General features: G+C 42.1%; 1 protein-coding gene across 14 annotated transcripts in view; it reads left to right on the top strand.

Annotated features, from left to right (window-relative positions):
* Positions 1–10,140, top strand: part of ADHFE1 (alcohol dehydrogenase iron containing 1) — a 33,402-nt gene extending 23,262 nt beyond the window's left edge. For 4 of the 14 annotated variants that reach the window (XR_014297944.1, XR_014297945.1, XR_014297947.1 and 1 more), the window contains 3 exons: positions 1,720–1,836; positions 2,084–2,241; positions 9,631–10,140. Coding sequence is in view for 7 of the 14 variants with exons in the window: in XM_082674478.1 (XP_082530604.1) it covers positions 2,084–2,241; positions 9,631–9,714 (242 nt within the window). In the remaining 7 variants the exon portion in view is untranslated. Of the gene's footprint in view, positions 1–735; positions 1,838–2,083; positions 2,242–8,970; positions 9,090–9,630 lie in introns of those variants that run through there. The other 10 variants (XR_014297946.1, XM_082674478.1, XM_082674482.1 and 7 more) reach the window with 7 other exon arrangements.
* Positions 10,141–18,931: the final 8,791 nt, after the last annotated feature.

Here is an 18,931-nt window from a genome sequence, read left to right as displayed (position 1 = left end):
GCAGGAGCCCAAATAGTAGGCTAGATGTATGGTAAACGGGAAAACTTTAGAGAGCCTAAACCTAACATTCCAGGCCACCAACAAAACTACTGAGAAAGCAAGGCCTCTATTAGACAAAACCCAGGCCAGAGGAACTAACGGTACTTTCCTCTTGCATAGGAATCTTTGGTTAATATTATTCCATATTTAGCCATTAAATATTTTTGTTGTTTTAATTTTTACTGAAGTATAGTTGATTTACAATGTTGTGTTAGTTTCAGGTGTACAACAAAGTGAATCAGTTATACATATACATATATCCACTCTTTTTTAGATTCTTTTCTTATTTAGGTCATTACAGAGTATTGAGTAGAGCTCCCTGTGCTATATAGTAGGTCCTTATTAGTTATCCATTTTATATATAGTAGTGTGTATATGTCAGTCCCAATCTCCCAATTTATCCCTCCCCCCACTTCCCACTTGGTAACCATAAGTTTGTTTTCTACATCTGTAACTCTATTTCTGTTTTGTAGTTCATTTGTGCCCTTTTTTTATATTCCACATATAAATGATATCATATGATATTTGTCTTTCTCTATCTGACTTACTTCACTCAGTATGACAATCTCTAGGTCCATCCAAGTTGTTGTAAATGGCATTAAATATTTTGATTCCCTATGTAAACTTAGATTGTCTTAGCTTTATACCAATGTATTCTCTTTCCTACCTTCTCTTTTTTTCTAAAACACTTCATAGGAAAACCTGGAGCTTTGGATGGCAGCAATCCCGGGAACATAAGAACCTCACAAACCCCGTATCATGTGTCACCCTCCATTTAATCCATATTTGAGCTGCCGCTGTGTAATACAGACTGGCCTTGTCGGGCAAGTTTTACCTTCCATCCAGCTGCTCTCCCAACTAGCTCTGTATCTGGTTCTATTTATACCTTTTCCTGGATAACATAAACAGGTCTCTGTCAGAGAACAGAAAGGCTAAAACTGATTTGATAAGATACTTCAGTATGGAGTGAGCCATGCCTGCTAGTCTCTTTTTGACCTACACAGAGAAAGTGGACTTGGACTACAGCATGAGGCATTTTGGATAATAAATAAATAATGCTACCTTCTGATTGCGGCGATGAATGTGTCCAACCAGGATAGATGGGGGCGTGGGGCGTGAGTGCTAAGGGTCTAGGATTGATTCCCTTCATCTGGGAACTTTCACTGCCACCCTACCTGAGGGCAGAACCCCCTGGCTCTTCCAGATTGACATCTCTATGCTTTTGTGTATTAATTAGTAATTATGTCCAAATTCTGCCCTTACGAATCTCCAATCCCTGGCAACCTTCTTCCTCATTCACCGATATCATTATTATCTACATGTTAAATACTGCTTTCTAAGAGTCTCCTTATTCTTAATTCTGCCTGACAGGTTGTATAATATATATTTAGAGGGACCTGCCCTTTGGCAACAGAGTCCAAAAAAGTTTTCTAGCTAGAGAGAGGAAATATACTCCTTCCCTGGCCACACCTAATCCATTTTTGTCATTTTCCTCCTTTTTGGCAGTTAATGTTGGAGTTTTTTGAACTTCTGTAGATCCTTGACTCACAAGGTGTTTGCAAAGGGTTTTCCTTCTCCTCCTAAGCTGTCGCCTTGAGAAAGGACATTGAATGTGTAGACCTCTAGATGTCAGCAAATTCCAAGCCTTGAAAGTTACATAAGCTGTGTTTTCTCCTACAGATGCTCATTCCTCCTCATCCAAACACCAGCCTTCTTTCTTGGTCTCCTTCCTGTGCCTCTTTTCTGGGCCATTTCTCTTCTTCCCACCACACAGAGGGCGAGCAGCCCACTGGAAATGTGAGAGCCAAGTTAGCGCCCCCTCCTCCCCGCTCCCCGACTTCTCTATGGAGGCTCTGGGGGCTCCCAGGATGGCCTGTCTTCTGCGGGGCTGACAGCTGAGCCGGCCTCCCGGCTGGGGGCACAGCGGTGCCCTTGTCCTCAGTGTGAGGGGCCGGCAGCAGGTTATGTATTCAGCTATCCTGTGACTGAATCACACCCAGGGCCAGCTTCCTCCCCTCTACAGTCAGTGCTTTGTGTCTTCCAGGAGCCGACACCCGCACTGCCAGGATCCCAGATGCTGGGCCTGTTTTGGCAGACACGCTGCGGAAATTCTTATTCGATCTGGATGTGGATGATGGCCTAGCTGCCATTGGCTACTCCAAGGCCGACATCCCCGCATTAGTGAAAGGAACACTGCCCCAGGTAAGAGACGCAGCCCATCCGCACTGCCTTCTAAGAAGCACCAGGCTCCAGGGGAGACACGGTCCATTTGGGGCATCTTAGGGAAGAAGATGACAACGCAGGTCTCTCCCCACCAGGCAGCAGCTCTCCCCTTCCCCAGGGGGAAGGGGCCAAGGCTCCCTCGCCTTTATATTCTTCCATTAAACTGTGGCTTACGTGAAGCTTTGACGATGTAATGAAAGGATCCTTTATAAAAATTTAAGGCAAAAACAACCAAGTTTATCTTGAGTATAGCAGGATTTCCCTTTTCTCCATTTCTGCTCTTTTAAGAGTCCCCTATAAAACTATGTGAAGCTATTCCAAAAGGGCCACTAATATTATTTTCCATTATAAAGAGTTACAAATTCTACTATTTTGTGAAGAATAGACATGGCTTTTAAATTAAGATGATTACAAAATCACTTTTTAAACATATTTGGGAGATTATATATTTTATACATATATATATGTATACTTATTTGTGTCACTTTGAGTCTTATTTCATTTATTTATATGCTCCTAAAGAATTTAAACTAAAAAAAAAAGAATTTAAAATGAGCAGCTATCATTTATATGGTAGAAATATAATAGATGTAAAGTTTCCCCTCTCAAGGTTCTCATGAAAAGAGTTTATCCCCCATTGGACCTCTCTTCCATTTAGGATCAGATACCCTTGTGTTATAGCACCAGAGCCTAACAGGCCAAGACCCTGTTTGTTGTAATTCACCATAAAACAGAGAGCTCAGAGCCAGGAGATGACACCATGCTCACCAGGCCCAGAGCACTCACTAAGTCCTCCTGTCCAAAATGCGAAAGGCGCGCTTCCCTGGTGGCGCAGTGGTTGGGAGTCCGCCTGCTGATGCAGGGGACACGGGTTCGTGCCCTGGTCCGGGAGGATCCCGCGTGCCACATAGCGGCTGGGCCCGTGGGCCATGGCCGCTGGGCCTGCGCGTCCGGAGCCTGTGCTCCGCAGCAGGAGAGGCCACAACAGTGAGAGGCCCATGTACCGCAAAAAAAAAAAAAAAAAAAAAATGCGAAAGGCAAGGGTCACTTAAACACCATGAGGATATTCGGAAAAGACAAAAATTCTAATTTGAAAAGATACGTGCAATGCTCATAGCAGCATTATTCACAATAGCCAAGACATGGAAGCAACCCAAGTGCCCATCAACAGACGATTGGCTTAAGAAGATGTGGTATATATACAATAGAATATTACTCAGCCATAAAAAAGAATGAAATATTGTATTTGCAGCAATGTGGATGAACCTAGAGAATATCATACTAAGTGAAGTAAGACAAAGAAAGACAGATATATGATATCACTTATATGTGGAATCTAGAAAACATTACAAATGAGTCTATATACAAAACAGAAAGAGACTCAGACATAGAAAACAAACTTATGGTTACCAAAGGGGAAAGGGAAAGGGGGAGGGATAAATTAGGAGTTTGGGATTAAGAGATACTAACTACTCTATATAAAACAGATAAGCAACAGGGATTTACTGTATAGCACAGGAAACTATATTCAATATCTTGTAATAACCTATAATGGAAAATTATCTGAAAAAAGTACATATATATAACTGAATCACTGCTATACACCTGAAACTAACACAATATTGTAAATCAACTATACTTTTTAAAAATTTATTTATTTGGCTGCGTTGGGTCTTTGTTGCTGCGCGTGGGCTTTCTCTAGTTGCGGCAAGTGGGGGCTACTCTTCATTGCGGTGCGCGGGCTTCTCATTGTGGTGGCCTCTCTTGTTGCAGAGCACGGGCTCTAGAGCGCAGGCTCAGTAGTTGTGGTGCATGGGCTCAGTAGTTGTGGGGCACGGGCTTAGTTGCTCCACGGCACGTGGGATCTTCCCGGACCAGGACTCGAACCCGTGTGCCCTGCACTGGCAGGCAGATTCTTAACCACTACTCCACCAGGGAAGCCCTATACTTCTATTTAAAAAACAACAACAACAAACAAACGCTATGAGGATAAGGCAGTTCTCCCCAAAATTAAGGCATTCATGTATCTATCCCTGACGTTGGAACAGAGTTAACAGCTAGAATATCCACTCACACAGCATCCTGCTTACCACAAGTGGCAGTGCTTTTCCCTCAGCCCACTTCAGTTAAGCAAAGGCCTCAAACTGGCTTCTTCCCTACTTAGCAAGTACTTAGAATGTTGAAAACCTCACCACTCACATAAGATAATATTTGTGTGGACTGGATTCACAGACTTATCTGTCCCTAGGAGCAAGGAAAATAATAGCAATGAACAAAGTAATTTAAGGCACTAGGGAATGGTGGGGACTTTGGTGAACTGGAAAGCACATGACCCATCTCATTGGGTGAGCAGCTTTTCAGCTACAATTTATTATCACCAAGCATAAATTCAGTTCCCAGTGTTGGTAGAACTTGGATTTTTAAGAAAAATCAGCAGTTGGGATGTTTGTGTTGAATTCCTTGATTTCCCAATGTACAAACAAAACATGGCCCATGGGCCACGAGTTTCCCTGATTTAGGGTCAGGCCCAGTGGGCTCAGTTGCATCCAAAAATATAAATGAATGAGAAAAAGAGGAGTCTCACAGTATAGCAGAGACACCAGTTCTAACCCACAGTCCTAACCTGTAAGTCGAAGGGACTAAATAAAAACTATGGCCATCACAATCATTTTTTCAAAACCTATTAAAGTTCCATGAAGGTAGGAGCCTGTCTGTTTTGCTCATCTATCTTCTATAGCACCTAACCCGGGCTAGTGAACATTTAAAGGAGCACATTCCTGCAACCCTCTCCTCTTAAATCTTCTGTCCTTGTTTTTGAGCAATTTCCTTAGACTTAATAGGACTCAGCCAATGAAAAGGAGCCATGAAAGCCTGTCCAGAAATACCAGAGGCCGAGCGGCCACCACGATTTTGATGTAGCCTCTGGCTCTTAGAGCATGGTCCCAGCAAGAGTGTCCGCTCTTCAGGGGGTCCTCTGAAAGGTTCTGCTTGTGTATCCCAGGAAAATGTTCAGGCAGATGTGTTTATCAGCCTCCAAGAATGGTATTCATGAGTTTCAGATCAAACTGGATGATATTCTTGGCCATTTAATTGCTGTGGCAATGCATCTTCCAGCCATCAGCACACACTGGCAGGTGTGGACGGTTTTAATTCTACTGTACCCAGGCTTCCACTTTCAAAAGCTGCTCCAAACAGCAACAGATCCAGACTAACACTTGAGACCATCCTCTAAAATAGCAAGTTAATTAGGTATCATTCTGAATGCCTCAGTGCACATGTCATACTGGGAAATCACAGATAGCAGAACCTTAATTAGACAAAACTAATTTCTTAGTTTCACAAAGGATGCAAGGTAAATTGAATCTTTCTAATACAAGTCATGTCTATAAAGTAGGAAACCAGGATTTCCTCAAGCTATGTTCATAAAGCAGCCCCAAGGTGGATGCTGCCTTTTTTTCCTTTGATCATGTTTTCACGGTTAGGAGAAACACAGTTAATTTTAATTCACTGGCACTAGTTCAGTTTTGAAGTCAATATGACAGATTTATATGCAGGTATGGGGAAGGGGGGAATATTCATAGGACTTTAGAAGGCATATTGGAAATAAGCTTGTCTGTTTTGCAGTTGAACTACTGTTGGGTTTTTGTTTCATTTTTTTTTAGTGAACATTTTACAGGAATGCTATGGCAACTTCAGAATTTCACACATGCAGCAGACAAATCTTCACTTATTAGTATTACAGGATTTAAGGTGGTGAGAGGGATAGACTCTTCCTGCAAAGAACATCACCAGAAAGGATATTTCATGCAGTCAACATCTGATAAAGCTTCTTTTATGTTCAGCAAAGAGGGATCGGTTTTCTCTGGAACAACCAGGCCAGTATTCTTAACCAAACACCACAGCCCATACTGGTGGCAGCAAATAGCAGCCCTGTGTACAGAGGTTTCCAACTGCCATAGCCGGGCTGCTCGGGGAGCAGGCACGAATAAATTAATCTTCCAAGCTGGATTTCTGAAACCTCTGGAAAGAAACATTTACATTTCCCATCAAAACATTTCATTACTGAGGAGAGCTGTCTACCGAAATGAGCACTTCCACTCCCTGGCAGACAGGCCTGCTAAAATGTTATTTTATGAATGTGCTAAAAGTAGTAGTCTGAATTTATTTCACTGCCCATGTTAATCAGTTGTCCTTCGGTCTTACGTGTCTATAAATAATAGCAGTGCGGAACACATCTGAATCCTGAGAGGCTGGCTTTTATATGGCACAAGTGATACGTGCAAGTATATATCACAAACTTTACGTCCTTGCCCCTGTTGAACCAATCGTTGGGGGGTTAGAAATGTGAAAGAGAAACTCAGCTCAGCTTGGCCTGAGCTGAGAGTCCTGGACTACTTCATGCAAGATGAACGGGATTGTTTTAAGGGTGCTTGAGCTCATCAGATAAGACGCTCTGCCATTATCAACAAAATAATGTGGCAACTTGGGCCATAGCAAATACCGAACTTCCGTTCTGCACCCTGCCACAAACGTGCGCATAAGTCACCGTGAACAAGTCTCTGCCTTGCTATGGATTTTCAGAATTCTTTAGGGTCTGTGCTGGGATATGAAGCTTTACCTTGGCTTCACCCATCCTCTTCAGCATTGCCCCCCATCCTTCTCCCATCTGTCCATCCATTCTTTTTTTTTAAATTGTGGTAAAACATACCTGACATAAAATTTACTATTTTAATCATTTTTAAGTGTACAACTCAGTGCCATTAAGTACATTTTACAGGGTTGTGCAATCATAATCACTATTCATTTTCAGAACTTTTAAATCATCCCCAAAAGAAGCCCTGCTCTATTGCTAAATGGTAAACAGCAACTCCCCACTCTCCTCTTCCCCCAGCCTCTGGTAACCTCTGTTCTACTTTCTATCACTGTGACTTCGCCTCTTCTAGGTACTTCATGTAAGTGGAATCATACAATATTTGTCCTTTTGTGTCTTCACTTAGCATAATGTCCTAAATGTGTCAGAATTTCATTCCTTATTATGGCTGAATAACATTGCATTGTATGGAAAGGCCACATTTTGTTCATCCATTCATCTGCAGATGGACACTTGGGTTGGTTCCACCCTTTGGCTATTGTGAATAGTGCTGCTGTGAACATCAATGAACAAGTATCTGTTTTAGTCCTTGCTTTCATTTCATTGGGGTATATACCTAAGGAATAGAATTGTTGGATCACAGGGTAGTTCTGTGTTTAACTTTTTGACAAACTATCAAACTATTCTCCATAGTGGCTGCATCATTTTACATTCCCACCAACAATGCACGAGGGTTCCAATTTCTCCACATCTTCACCAACACTTGTTATTTTCCATTTTTTGGACAGCCATTCTAATAGGTATGCAGTGGTAACTCGTGGTTTTAACTTGCATTTTCCTAATGACTAATGACATTGAGCATCTTTTCACATGCTTATTAGCTATTTATGTATCTTTTTTGAAGAAACATCTATTCACGTCCTTTGCCTATTTTTGAGTTGAGTTGCTTGGGGATTTTTGTTATTTAGTTGTAGCAATTATATGTATATTTTGGATATTAATCCCTTATCAGATATATGATTTGCAAATATTTTCTCCCATTCTGAGTTGTCTTTTCACTCTCTTAGTAGTGAAAAGACAACTTTTCACTACTATTCCTTGATGCATAAAAGTTTTTAATTTTGAGGTAGTCCAGTTTATCTATTTTTTCTTTTGTTGCCTGTGTTATGGTGTCATATCCAAGAAATCATTGCCAAACCCAAAGTCATGAATATTTCCCCATTTTCTTCCAAGAGTTTTAAGGTTTTAGCTCTTACATTTAGGTGCGTTTAAAGTTAATTTTTGTATACATCCTTCCTTCTTTTTATTCTTCCTTTTACCTGACAAATACTTATTGATGTCTTACTATATACCATGAATTGTATGTGATACAGTTTAGAAAATAAAGTCCCTTCCCTCCCTTGTGGAGCTTACGTTCTAGTGAGGAAGACAGACAATGGTCATCTAATCAACTCTACAAATAAGACACAAATGAAATCATTTCAGATAATGATTAGTGGTCTGAAGGAAACCTGGGTAATGGGATAGTGATTTCACATGGGACAGTGTGGTGGGAACTCCAGCGAGTGTGGTCAGAGAAGGCCTCTGATTGGAGGTGGAGTCAGCCAGGTGAAGATCTGGGAGAAGCATTCCAAGCAGAGCGTAAAGGCCCTGAGATAGGGTGAAGATTCACATTTTCATGGGACTGAAGGGGGACCAGGGGTCTAAGTGAGATGAGCGGGTGGGAGAAGAGTCAGAGCTGGGGTTAGAGGACATGGTTTTGTTCTAATTGCAGTGGGACGTCATCAGAGGGTGTTAAGCAAGGGAATGGTGTGATCAAACTTGCAATGCGGAAAAATCCCTCTGGCTGCTATGGGGAGAACGATGGGGGAGTCGGAGTCCTATCTCGTATGTGTGAACCTTGAGATGCCAATATCCCCCCTCCCATCATCTTTATTAATCCAACCAGTAACTACTGAGCACCTGTTTGCCACGTGGGGCGCTGGGCACAGCCCTGCCCCATGGAGCTTCGCTCTCCTACCAAGTGTTGTCCCACACAGGTGCTCATCACAGATAACGGACCCAGAGACCCACAAACATGCAACCAAAACACTGGCACGTTTCTTAATTTCATTTAGGCCTGGAAATTTGGGGATTAAGGAGCCACTGACGGGAGTGTCAATAGCAGTAGGAGGTGCTGGTGTCTTTGCTGACTTGACTCAATAATCGCTGGAGAAAGTAAGGAAATCACTGAATTCATTTGGGAATGTAGAGATAAAACCTTAATTTTTTTTTTTTTAAAAAAGTCACTTGCTGCCCATAGCCTGAAAGTTAATGTCCTAGTGAAGTCCTTTGTAATATACATGAAGTCCAAGTTGCAAAATATATGGTCTTTGAAGCCAAGGATGACCCCGTTCTGTCTTCCCTGGCTGCACACGTGCCTGGGACAGTGCCCTCCACACAGGGAGAGCCTGGCAGGGGCACCAGACTGGCGTGGTTTGGCATTGTAGGAGGTGTTTTTCCTGAGGTTGGTTTGGTTCTGTACATTTGAGCAGAAGGCTATTCTCAGGACCTCAGGCAAGAGTAATGGCTTTGAAAACTTCGCAGGGAAGAGGCATCACTTGATAAACTTCTGAGCTGGGAATCAGCTAGTAAGAAGCAAACAAGAAATATGATTTTTAAAGCTATGACTATTGTCATGTTACTGTTTCTCATGACTGAGTTAATTTACATACCTCGTAGCTTTTACAAACTGTCTTTGCAAAGCCCTGAGTAATTCTTTTTGTTTACTGTTTCAGGAAAGGGTCACCAAGCTTGCACCACGCCCTCAGTCAGAAGAGGATCTGTCTGCTCTGTTTGAAGCGTCAATGAAACTGTATTAATTTTCATTTTCACTGAAAGAATTACCATTGGCCATCGTAATTCTGAAAACAGAAGTTGATCTAGCAAGAGCTTTGTCTTTTCACCTCCACAGATAACATCCCTGTTACCAGCTTGAATGTGATATAATTTTATCCTGTAGAAGATTCCCTGATGCTCCAAGTCCAGCTACTTCCATAGAACACACTGGACAAATGCCCACCATGCTGGACTCTCAGCCAGACTTTAGAGGTCCATGTTCCTGCCCCAAACCCTGCAGACTACCCCTGCTCCATGTATCAAAAGGGCAAACACTCAGTATCTACCAAAAATATTAATGTGTGTTATCCTATGCCCAGTAATCAACCCCACATCTAGAAATTTATCCTATAAAATACTACCACAAGTGTGTAAAGAAATATGGCAAGGATGTTTCTGGCAGCGCATTTTCTAACAATAAAAAATTTGAAAGAACTTAAGTATTCATTAATATATGGATAAATAAATCATAGTATATTAAATGGAATTAATGGAATGCTTTTGTGCTACTAATGAGAATAACTCTACTAGAAATACGTCCATGATAAACTAAGTGAAAAAGAGTAAGTTGAAGGACAGTTATATATTAATATGGTCTGATTTTTACTTTTTAAATTATATATAAATATATGTCTATATATATATCTCTAGAAAGAACGTTACACATCAAACTTAAAAGGGATCACTGAAGAAATGGAATTTGGAGGATAGAAGATTAAGAGAAAATGTTTACTCTATATTTTATACTTTCACTTTTTATTTTACAAACATCTGTATTGTTTGCATTTGTTAAAATAAGCACATATTTTCTAATTCTAAAAGAGGAAGAGAAAAGAAAGAAAAATATCACTTTGCTGTTTTAGGTCAGACTCATAAAACTACTAGTAACTAATATTTAAAAGGTAAAAACAAATCCAAAGGGGTAAGATATTAGAGATGGATCCTCTGGTGGAGCAATTGTTCTTTTGAGAAAAACACAAACAACCTACATGGTAATTCCCTCTTTGGAAAATGGTTCTGGTGCTCAGAATAAATTAATTCAAAAGCAAGCCGTTTTGCGGTTTACAGACTTCAGGATGCAAGTCGAATCCTGGTAGCTGGGTCATCTGCCTCCTGTTATTCCCAGCCTGCTGAAACGTCTATGGCTCGTTCTTCCTCCCAGTGGTGAGTGCACTGCTTTGGCAGTCTAGATCTCAGTGTACTTGCAGATTTATCCATATTTTAAACTGGATTAAAGTTTTCATCAGAAAGTATATCAAGTAGAGTATATAATTACATATATAATTATATGTAATTACTGGGCATAGGATGTATGCATATATAGTACATAATTACATATTATAGTATATAATTATATAAAGTATATAATTACATCAGGATTTTAAAAAACATGAGAAGGGCATTACTGTGCCATTCAACCTGCCTGGCCCTACTTTATCTCTGTGAACATCTTTGTTTACTTGGGATTTTAAAAATAACATTTAAATATTGTTTATTGGGAGTCTTTCTAATTACACACATAAGATATGTTCAGTACCAAAAACCGGTAGTACAAAGAGACACACAGAAGAAAATATTTGTTCACATTGCACCATCCAGAAGAGAGCCACTGTTAAAAAGTAACAAAACTTAAAAATATATGTTCTCCCCATAATTTTATACACATATATAGATACATTATAGATAACTATGTGTGTGTGTATATATATATATATATATTTTTTTTTTTTTTTTTTTTACTTAGGAACAGTATCATTAAGGTATAGTTTTAGTTCCTACAGAGCATTCAGATTCTTTATGCCAAGTGCCCAAAAGGCAAGCACAAGAGAGTCCCGACAGAATTTCATCTCTACCATCAGACTATATCTAGCTAAAATTCCCTCCAGCTTTTCAGGAGAATTATGGATTCTGAGAGCAGAAGCTTTGTGAATAAGGCAGAGAACAGTGAAACTGCCAATCTGAGATCCTTCAGGAAACTTTAGTAAAAGTTGTTGATCAATGTCTCAAAATACATTTGGCGTAGCAAAAATACATGTGTGCCCCAGCCCCTCAAAGAAAGTCCAGGTAAATTCGAGACCTCTTGTAATATATTTTGCAAGGTGATGTGGCATCATTAGAACAGCATAAGACTAGGGAGTCCAGGGGTCCAGGGCCCTGGATTCCACTCCAGCCCCTTGGTCTGTCTGAGTCTTACTTTATTCAACCAATTCCTCTCCAAGCCTGAAAATACCATAACTAGATTTTATGTACTACCTTGTCCTTACTGTGAGATTTTGAGTTTGGGAAATTTAATGTAAAATCAATTTAGATAGGAAAATGCATTCTTTATCTCTCTGAAATATTCGATGCCATTTCCACCAGTAACCAGATGTCTCACTGTGACTCACCAGGAGGAGTGTTTGGCATTCATACTGATGATGACTTTGTAAAGGAAGGATTTAAAGGTCAAGCATGAAGAAACAGATTTAGGAAGTCTTCGTGTTTTTTATCCTAATACCCATCATTTTGGCCCTTACAATTTGAGAATATACAAAAGATGTGTTTCTTGACTTTACCAGCTATTAAAAGAGTGTGAGAGATTATGTCCATTTCTGTAGCAAAAATATATAATTGTTTTCTGAGAAAACAAGTACATTTTTCTAAGTCAAATCCTATTTATCTACTGATTTCCTTAAAAGCTGAAACAGTCCTTAGGGGTCACAGCTTCATTTATATGGATTAATGTACTTGCTAAGGAAAGGAAAATTAAAGGAATAGTATTCAAAAGTTTATATAATATTACTTTCATAAAATTATCATATATGGTGGCATTTTCACTTAAAATACATCATCCCTAATTTATTTCTTGATACAAAATTACTAATTTGTTTCAAGCAGGTCATGTTTCTCTGATTTTTGCCAAGTGCCATAATAAATAGCTGGCGTGTTGCACTCCTGTCCCTCCCCTGTGCACAGGGAGGGTTGTGCTGGGTTTGGCATTGTTAGTGTAGCTGTGGACACAGCTGTAGGGTATTTTCCAGTGGTCAGTGAGGTAAGTCTGCTCTTGTAAAACAGAGACAAAGTACAGTATCAAAATAGAGAGAGAGCAAAAATTGCTTTTCTGGCCTTTTAACCCTGAGAAAGATTAATGGTTGTTTGCATTAGAAACTACCCTAATCAGGGACTGTTGCCTCTGGGGAGTGGGTATGAGAAAGGGGGCTATTCACCTCCGGGTCAACATTGCACAGGTTGCTGGGTCTCTGATGAGCAGCAACCCCGAGCTGAGACAGCTGCCCGGGCTCTTCCATTAAATGCCTTGTCCTCTGGGAGCTGTTGAGGAGGCCAGGCCACATCCCGCCATCACCATCACAATGGCCTGCGGGAGGCAGTCTCCAGGGACAAGTCGCACTTTGAATGCGCAGAAATTGGCTCTTGAAGCCCTAGGTTGAATTACTGGCAGCTGGGGGTGGGAGGGTCTAGTTTCTCATGCTATTATGCTTTCCAACCACCCCAACTCTCAGAATAAATGCATACCCTCCACAAATTGCAGTAACTGTTTGCAGTTTTGGCCCATGTGAAATCCCTCATGAAATTATGTGCAGGACAGCTAACTTTGTGTGTGTGTGTGTGTGTGTGTGTGTGTGTGTGTGTGTTTCCCAGCTCCCCACTCTTTTTCTTTTTTGAATTTTATTTTATTTATTTATACCACAGGTTCTTATTAGTCATCCATTTTATACACATCAGTGTATACATGTCAATCCCAATCTCCCAGTTCATCCCACCACCACCACCACCCTGGTTTCCCCCCTTGGTGCCCATACGTTTGTTCTCTACATCTAGGACAGCTAACTTTAAAGTAACTCCATTTCATTCTTTCTGGCTTTAAAATTGGCTTTTTTATTTGAGTGCTTTTAAATGGTTTTCTAACTGATTAAAATAATCATGAGCAAAAAGGAAAAAAAAAACTACCATCATGCCATTACCCAAACACAGCTGTTATCATCTGCTATATTTCTAACTTTTTCATTTGGGTGGTGTAATCTCTAGGTCTTTTCCCCTAAGGAATGCCATTTTAAGTATTTTCTATGTTGCCACATAATCTTCATAACCATTACTTTAAAAGGTAGACAACAGTTTATTGAATAGGAATTTAATAATTTATTTATTCTTATTATAGGGCACCAAAATTGCTTTCAAATTTTTACTCCTACCAATGCCACAGCAATGAATAAATGAAAAGTTGTATGTGGCTTTTCTCATATTCTAAATTAACTTCTTAGGTTAATTAATCCCCGAATGGAATTTTTAAAGTATGGACATTTTTAGGGCTTCCCTGGTGGCGCAGTTGTTGAGAGTCCGCCTGCCGATGCAGGGGACACGGGTTCGTGCCCCGGTCTGGGAAGATCCCACATGCCGCGGAGTGGCTGGGCCCGTGAGCCATGGCCGCTGAGCCTACGCGTCTGGAGCCTGTGCTCCGCAACGGGAGAGGCCACAACAGTGAGAGGCCCGCGTACCGCAAAAAAAAAAAAACTTTGACTTTGTTGTTTCACAGGGAAGCACCTAGGGTTCCCAAAATGCACTTGTGCAGTGCTTCCTTAACCTTTTCAATGAACTGCACCTAATGCAGAGAATGAACATATTTGCCTGAACTGGTCTGGGAATAGACCAAGCACAGAGTTCTTGCAAAGTCTTATGTTTTCCATTAAAAAGTCATGAAAGGGGCTTCCCTGGTGGCGCAGTGGTTGAGCGTCTGCCTACCGATGCAGGGTATACGGGTTCGTGCCCCGGTCTGGGAAGATCCCACATGCCGCGGAGTGGCTGGGCCCGTGAGCCATGGCCGCTGAGCCTACGCGTCCGGAGCCTGTGCTCCGCAACGGGAGAGGCCACAACAGTGAGAGGCCCGCGTACCGCAAAAACAAAACAAAAAGTATGGACATTTTTATGGCTCTTGACTCACATTATCAGATTATAAATACCTCACTATTGTCTTATGATGGTATATCTTAACAGTGCACATGAGCAGGTTCAAATTCTCAAAATTATGAAACTTACTTCAGTGTTATATTTTTGCATCTTAAGTGAAACTGGAAACCACCAAGTCTACTTTTTTGTGTCACTTATATTTTCTTCCCCTTCCAAGCCTATGGGCCTGTGTTATTACATTCATGGTCCTCAGTTTTGCTGGCCAAGGAAAAGAAAACCAAAAGAGTAACATATAAATGTCCTTTTCTATAATGGTGTTCTAGAATCGTCTGGGGCTCTGAGTGAAAAGACTGCTACATGGGGAGGGAGGTAAGCAATGCCAAGGAATCACCCACCAATATCCCTTCCAAGGCTCTAAGCTGCTCCTCTAATCAGAAACCTCCCAGACCTGCGCAAGTGTGCGCATTGGTCCCACCTTGGCTTTGGCAACATTACTGCGGACCACGGTGAGCTTTATCTCAAACAGGGCGTTAGAGAAAAGAATGTATGTAGAGCAACAGATACATTAATGAGATGTCAAAATAGTACCAACAAGCTGAGTGGCCACCTGAGTAAGGACAGGCTAATTTTCTTTCATTTTTTTACATCTCGGTTAACCACTGCATACTCAGCACATAACTCAGTACCTTGACGAAGCAAGTTCCCAAAGGAGAACAAAGGGGAACATGGATTTGGGGGAGAGGGGGAGGCAGGGATGGGGTTTGTTTGGAGAGTGGGGGTGAGCTGGGGAATGATTACAAAAACATGACATTTAATTGTATTTTTTAAGCAAACTATTGATAACTTATAAATAAAAATATCAAATCTTATGAAACACAGTGGCCTATTTGCTAGGGCATCTTCCACAGCTGGCAACAATAATAAACTAAAGACAATAATAAGTTTATTTATTGGGTAATTTATTGAGCCCTTAGCCTGTGCCAGACTCTTTGTCAAGGAGTTGCCTACTACGAGAAGCAATGCTATTATCATTTTTGTACAAATGAGGAAATTAAGACTCAGGTTAATAAAAACAAACAGCCTAACTTCACACAGCTGATAAGTGGCAGAGCCAGCTTTCAAGCCCAAGGTTCTCCTGACCCTACCTTCCCACCACCAAGTTCACTGCCTGTCGAATGCCTTCTGTTGTCAGAGACTTCCCTGAATCCCATTTACACACTGTAGATGCTTGTGTACGACACAGTACCTTGAACACAGTAGGGACGCCATAAGTATTTGTGGAATAGAGGACTGTATTTCATTAAAAGAGGGAGAAGGAGAAGAGAAAAGGAGATTCTGCAAGCCTTTGACATGTCAGAGGGGAGTCAAGCTGGCCGAGCTGGTGGCCACACGGATGGGTGTTAGAGGTAACAGAGCCGCCTTGGGGTGAAGCCAGCCCTGATCGCCACTGACTGAGTAACTTGGGTGATTCACTCAGATTCTCTGAGCACAGTCTTCACCTTACAGGGTTGTTATAAATGCCTACAGGGAGTCACGTGTGGTAAGTGCCTAGAACAGTGCTCGGCCTACAGTCTGCCCAGCACTTGTGAGTTCTCCTCCCTCCCGGAACACAAAGCTGGCATCAGATCTCTACACGATGTCAGCTGGGCACCAAGGGCTTCCAAACTTCCCTCAGGACAAGAATGACCTGGGATGCTAGTTAAAGACAGAGGTCACCAGGCTCTTCCCCCATCCCCCAGAAATTCAGATCCTGTCAACCCAGGTTGGAACCCATGGATCTATTATTGGTTGGGTAAGTTTCACTTCGGAAAATTAAACTGCACTTGGACCAGTTGGGCAGCCTCTCAGCATAGGTGGTGACAGAAACAGAGCATCAGTCCCAACCTTCAGTATGCACAGAAACTTCCGGAGGGCTTGTTAAAACATGGGTTGCTGGGCCTGGTCCCCAGAGTTTCTGATTCAATAGGTCTGGCTGGGGAGCAGGAATCTGCATTTTGAACTAGTTCCCAGGTGACGCTGCCACTCTGACACACTTTAAGAACCACTGGACCCATGGATTGCAATTTTCTCATGTTTCAAATTTAGGAAATTCCAGCTGGAATTAGTTCTACCCAGCGTGTAGCAGGACCATGGGTCCATGGTGAGGGTCAGGACAGGACCAGGACACTGACCACAGGACATACCTCTCCACCAGACCAGGGCCCCCAGCCCCAGACGCTGGGCCCCCTCTTCCCCGCCATGACAGCCTTGCCAAGAAGCCCCTGTCTCCCTTGTTTCCACTTTCTTTTCAGGCTGAGGCCTTTCCAGGGTGTGAGGACGTTCTGCTTGTCAAAGCCCAAGCAGAAAGTAAACACTCACGAGTGACTGTAGCGCTTTGGAAGGCCACGGTATTGGCGGCAACCACGATGGGACTATTAAAAAATACACTATGTACCAGAGCTCTGAGTTTCATGTCAGTATAATTGGTATCAAGAATATAAAACTCCCAACTACGATGTTAACAGACTGGTAAGACCACTATGTCTTATCTCTGTTTAAAAAAGAAAACAAAAACTCTCCTCGTTACGCTCCTGTTTAAAAAGTTATTCTGGGAAAAGTTTCCATTTTACCTGGAAAGTGGATATAGAAGGAGTAAATACATATAGAGTTGTGCATGTAATTATTGGTAAAGAATCCTTGGATATGAATGAGAATAAAATGAGCTGTGCTTCAAGGGATCAAGAGAAGGACGGCTACTCACATCCAGTTAGGAAAAGACAAGCCAGGCGTCCTGAGCTCACTCAGAGGCACCCCAGGCTTCTCTGCTCTTCCTCCTGACCTCCTTGAACCATCATGTGCCCGCGAGCAAGGGTGTCGGATGCTCTCCTCGGAAACAGCAGAGGCTGGGAGGGCTGGTTCCCTGTCATGCTACCGAACCACCAAAGTCTATGGATTTAAGAATTTGACTTGACAGTTGAAATCGAGTACAAAGAAAAGGATATTCCCTAAGTGTGTGGAGGGGTAGAGACGGAACAGCTCTCAAGCTTCGCCTGAATGCCCACTATGCCCCTGCACTGGGATGGGAACTGCTGCATAAACGAGACCCAGCCTCCCCACTCAAGGGACTGGAACACGGAAAGTTCCGTGGGAGCAGAAACACCGTGAGTGGGTGAGCACTCATAGCCTCTACCCATTCTGGCTCCTACAAGGAATTTTGGCTTTGCTAGCTTGGGCCCCCAGCCTTCTCTGGGGGAAACTGGGATACCCAGCATGATGGACTGGATTGTTTTTCCCCCAAATCATGTGCTGAAGCCCCAACCCCCAGTACTTCACATGTGACTGTATTTGGAGACAGGGCCTGTAAAGAGGTGTGTGGTTAAATGCAGTCCAAAGGGTGGACCCTAATCCAATCTGACTGGTGTCCTTTTACGAAGAGGAAGTTTGGACACAAAAGCAGCACCAGATATGCACACAGAGGAAAGAACATGTGAGGACACAGCAAGAAGGCACCATCTGCAGGTCAAGGAGAGAGGCCTCAGGAGAAACCAAAGCTGCCAGCGCCTTGATCTTGGGCTCCCAGCCTCCAGAGCTTCCTGTTGTTTAAACCCTGTGGTGTTTTGTTTGGGTAACCCTAACAACTAGGGTTTGCTAGCAAAAGAGGGGGAGCCTTGAGGATTTTACATCAGAAAGGGCTAAAAGCCACTGGCAGAAAAAAGATACTTGTAAATCAGAAGGCAAGAAGGAAAGGACTGGAGGCCCCAAGTTGTTTAGAGAGAGTCTTGCGGGAGTTTAGGAGAGAGGAAGAGATTAGGGGCAGCTGCAAGCCAGGCGTTAGAAGATAAATAGGGAAGAGAGGTTTGGTTTGGTTTTTAAAGGTTGGTTCTGTGTTATGAATAGAACTCCCTTTGGAGCTTCTTAGTAGATGGTGATGATGAAACAGATTGTTTTAAAATTTTGCGGTGATGGTTTTGCTAAATTGCAACACCAAACCAAGACCAGGTCCAAGTTAAGGGGTGTTGCGTTATAATTTTAAAACAGTGTAGTAAGCATAGTGATTAAAAAAAAAAAAACCAAGTCAGGGAAGGTTTCATGAAAGAGAGGACTCCTGGGTTGAATTCTGAAGGAAAGCAGAGTTAGATGGGAGATAGGAAGTTGGAAAGATGGTCCAGGTAGAATGAACAGCATAAACTATAGCATGGAGTAAAAACACGGGGTGTGCAAAGAGTGTAACAGTTTGGTATTGCCAGAGTGTCATGTGCAAGTCAAGAGGTGGTAAGTTGAGGCTGGAGAAGTCAACATGGTGCCCAGTGGAACTTGGAA

Source organism: Grampus griseus, assembly GCF_964374135.1.
Source record: "Grampus griseus genome assembly, chromosome: 17".
Classification (NCBI taxonomy): domain Eukaryota; kingdom Metazoa; phylum Chordata; class Mammalia; order Artiodactyla; family Delphinidae; genus Grampus; species Grampus griseus.
Note: the sequence above shows the minus strand (reverse complement) of the source record. Positions and strands in the feature narration are given on the sequence as shown.